Source organism: Vigna radiata, unplaced genomic scaffold, assembly GCF_000741045.1.
Source record: "Vigna radiata var. radiata cultivar VC1973A unplaced genomic scaffold, Vradiata_ver6 scaffold_129, whole genome shotgun sequence".
Classification (NCBI taxonomy): domain Eukaryota; kingdom Viridiplantae; phylum Streptophyta; class Magnoliopsida; order Fabales; family Fabaceae; genus Vigna; species Vigna radiata.
Window position 1 is genome coordinate 702,681 of NW_014543107.1, and position 4,385 is coordinate 707,065.

The following is a 4,385-nucleotide window of genomic DNA, read 5'->3' on the forward strand; positions in this document are numbered from 1 at the left end:
CCTGAAATTAGATTTAATATGACATGATATTAAAACAATAGTTCAGATGTAAGATATCCTATCATAACTAATTTTATTTTTAGCATTTGTGTTTGTAGAAATTCCTCTTAAAGGGTGTCATTGCATTCCTCAATCGCCTACCCAAAGGCCTCATTTACCTAATGTAAGAGTTATATATCTTGTTCTTTAATTTAGGCATTATTTTTTAACCAAAAAATTATTAATGGAAATTAAATGATATCTTGAATTTCAAATGCAGATTCTCGAGATGAATCAGGCTTATGCAAATTCATCAAATAATTTAGAAAGTCATGTCCACCAAAAAAATCAATATACTACTAATCATGCTTCCATGAGTGACTACAAAACCAATCGAGCAAGAGAAATAGAACAGGTTTTTGCTGAACATAATGCAAAGGTGACAAGTAAACCAACATCTAAACCTCATCACGATCATAACAATATTTCTGAGTTTTCCACTACTCAGCACCGAACTCCAAGTGCAAGAATGTCTTCAAATGACAACCCTTCAACAAAATCACCAAGAGCAATAGCAGAAGCAGCAAGAAATTTTCCTATTTCTACAAAAAACATCATTCTAGGTGACCATAGAAGTGGCAGTAGCTCTCGTAGTAACAGTTTGGAGAGCATTTGCAGTGCACATATTAAGCCTCATACAGGAGGTGATGTGAGGTGGGATGCAATTAACATGGTTTCTAAGGGTAATGGTCTTGATCTCAGTCATTTCAAGCTTCTAAAGCGTGTTGGATATGGTGATATTGGAAGTGTGTACCTTGTAGAACTTAAAGGAACCAAAGCATTCTTTGCCATGAAAGTAATGGATAAGGCAGCACTTGCTAGTAGAAACAAGCTTTTGAGGGCACAAACAGAAAGAGAGATTCTTGGACTTCTTGATCACCCTTTTCTGCCAACTTTATATTCTTATTTTGAGACTGATAAATACTATTGTCTGGTCATGGAGTTTTGTAGCAGTGGTAGTTTGCATTCTCTTCGAATGAAACAACCTAACAAGCATTTCACTGAAGAAGCTACACGGTTAGTTGCTTAAACACACATATACATGGCACTTGGATTCCACCAAAGTGCATGCTACAATACCTACAATACATACATGATTCTATGTTAATATGTTCAATTATAAGTTGTTAAACATGGTAGGTTAATGCTTTATTAATATGAAATAAAGTTAAATATCTTTGTAGCCTCTAAACTTGGACTGTGGAATTAAAATTCGTCGTTGTCCCAAACTTTGATAGAGTTTAGTCTTCAAATTCTAAAACTAAATGGATATATTCAAATTTTAAAACTAAATGGATATAGTCATTTTAATCCAATGATGTTAATTTTTTTTGTGTTAAAGTGTTCCAGGCTAACAATTGAATTAGAATGTGTCGACTAGTGTAAACAGTTCAAACACTGGCTTGAAATACCATTTGTCATGTCAAACAAATTTAATGCAATTAGATTAAAAAGTCTATATCAATTCATGTTTAAAATTTGGATACCAAATTATATCAAATTTTGAAATATAAATGAATTTCAATTTTATATAAATTTGAATTTTGTGTCAAAGTTTAGGACTCAAAATACATTTAATCTTAATAACATTTAACCTTAATAATATGTGGAACAAATGCAATTTAATTATTTCTACCTATTATCCTTTTAAGTTAAGGATGAAATAGTGTAACACTAGTTAAAGCATTTTTAGTGAACCTTTTTGGACAAAGTTTTGCTTCATGAATTCTTTGTCATTTTGTATTGCTACACACACTTCTTATAACAATTGAAAAATATAGTAACTTCATAACAATTATGTTGCTTCAAAAGAAAGGAAAGTTATACACATTATAGTGAATCTTGTCCTTAGGTTATATGTTCTATTTTACAGCACAATATAATTATAATCATGTAGTTAATTAAGAATTCAACAGTTTAAAAAAATATTTTCATTAAGCATGTTTATCCTTATATTTGTGCAACTAAATTGAACTTATTGATAATCTTTGTTTATTTATGCAAGATAAAGAAACATGCCAAATCTCTTACCACCTAAGTTGTGCACTAATAAAAAAAATCTGTGACATAAACTTTGTAAGAAATTTAAGAATTCAATGTCTTATTGCTACAGGTTTTATTGTTCAGAAATTTTGTTAGCCTTGGAATACTTGCACATGTTAGGCATTGTGTATAGAGACTTAAAACCAGAAAATGTTCTAGTTCGAGATAAAGGTCACATAATGTTATCAGATTTTGACTTATCTCTTCGGTGCTCTGTGAATCCTACACTAGTGAAGTCCTCATCTACACATGAAAGTAGTAATGGTCCTTCTGGAGGCATTCTAAGTCATGATCAAACAGTACATGGTTGCATGCAACACTCAAGTTTCTTTCCACGGATTTTGCCTTCAAAAAAGAATCGCAAGACAAAGTCTGATTTTGGCCTTGTGGTTGGAGGATGCCTCCCTGAACTAATGGCTGAGCCTACAAATGTGAGGTCAATGTCCTTTGTAGGGACACATGAGTATCTTGCACCAGAGATTATTCGTGGTGAAGGACATGGTAGTGCAGTGGATTGGTGGACCTTTGGAATCTTCTTGTATGAGCTTTTGCATGGGATAACACCCTTTAAAGGTTCTGGAAACAAAGCTACCCTTTTCAATGTTGTAGGACAACCTTTAAGGTTTCCAGAAAAACCAGTTGTTAGCAAAGTTGCAAGAGACCTTATAGAAGGGTTGTTGGTGAAAGAGCCTAAAAAAAGATTTGCTTACAAGAGAGGTGCCACAGAAATAAAGCAACACCCTTTCTTCCATGGAGTGAATTGGGCTCTTGTTAGAAGTGCTACACCTCCTATTATACCAGAACCTTTTGATTTTTCTAAGTACGATAGAAAAACAGATGTTCCACCAATGGATAAGAAGGTTGCATATATTATTGCAAGTGATAAAAACAATCATACAAAACCAGATTCATCTTATGAATATTTTGAGTACTTTTAAAAGTATATATATGTGATGCTTTGTTTGTACAAAAATATACGTTATATATCAAAACAAATTTTGGAAGATATCTATGAAAGTTAAATGTTGTACACAAACATGTAAATTTTAGTCAAAGATTTATTTTTCTCCTTTTCAACTTCTTTTATACACTTTCTTCTTTATACTATTTTAGCATTTCAGTAATAGCTCATTTGAGGTTATCCGTTTCTAGGTGTAGAGTCGAGGACAACGTCCAAAGTTCAGAGAGTTGTCTAAAGAGTCCAAAAGTTGTCTTTTACTCCAAGTCTTCTTGGCAAAGTCAACTCAACGTTTGACAATTCAAATATTAATGACGCAGAAAAATGCAATCACCTACCTCCTTACCTAAAATATGTATTTGTAGATTTTGGAGTGAGGTTTTGGTTAACAACTATCTAATTACAATACAATTATTGATAATCATAATTTACCATAAGTTGCTCAGGGTTAGAATTAATTGCCTTAACAGTTGATCGATCGATCAAGCTCCGCGATCGTCTGGTCCTAATGGTAATTTGTTTGAATGTCTTACTAAGGTTGACCATCTAATCTATAGATAGTCATACAATCTGGCACTCCCCATTCCAAAATACACGGAAGGAATGCAATACCTATGAATGATTTTGTGAGAGGCTGAAAGACTGTTCAAGGACCAGGTCAAACTAACTATGATTTATTCTCCAATAAGATATCCAACTAAATACTTTTCAAATTGTTATTAAGTCCTTATGTGTAATTATTAATAATTAAGATAAATAAATGATATGTATATTACGCTTCTTTATGAAGCTAGTAAAATGGGCACTAAAACCTCTTTAAAATTGAGAAGGCACAAAAGCAACTCTAAATTCATAATCTAGATCCATGTATCTTAATTTAGTGGAGAATTATCAAAGAAAAAAGGAGGGAATTTAAATACAACATTCAAACATAGACCTATATCAAAAGGTTATGATTAACTTCATGTTTTCCATGTAATATAGTGTTATAAAATAATAATAATTGCACAGTTTTTTTTTTCTCATTAAAGTTCATAAGTGCTAATAGTCAGTTTTTATTATTCATTATTATGGCAATGGTTTTTTATCAAGTTTATGCTCTATAAATAAACCATTTCTTACATTCCAAAAAACACACCAAATCAATATTTCTCTTCTCCTCTCAAAAGGAAACTTTATTCCTCAAGTTATCTTCTTAGTTTTTCTTCTTTTCTGATAACTCCATCCATGATGCTATGTTCAGATCTGTTCAATTGATGAAAACGGTGGCAGCAGAAGAAATTCTGGTTTATGAAGATGTGAGATGCAGCGACAGTATATGGATGAAGGAAGATGGGCTGGATGA

The 4,385-nt window shown here is 32.2% G+C and overlaps 1 protein-coding gene across 1 annotated transcript; it reads left to right on the forward strand.

The window, feature by feature from the left end:
* Positions 1-268: 268 nt before the first annotated feature.
* Positions 269-3,020, forward strand: LOC106752941 (serine/threonine-protein kinase RHS3-like). The gene is made up of 2 exons (XM_014634720.1): positions 269-1,056; positions 2,153-3,020. Exons 1-2 carry the CDS (start codon positions 269-271, stop codon positions 3,018-3,020), a joined length of 1,656 nt encoding a protein of 551 aa, XP_014490206.1.
* Positions 3,021-4,385: the final 1,365 nt, after the last annotated feature.

Coding starts and splice junctions, on each gene's coding strand:
- LOC106752941 (XM_014634720.1), top strand. CDS start 269: ATGAATCAGGCTTATGCAAATTCATCAAATAATTTAGAAAGTCATGTC. Junction 1,057..2,152: donor TTCACTGAAGAAGCTACACG/GTTAGTTGCTTA, acceptor TTATTGCTACAG/GTTTTATTGTTCAGAAATTT.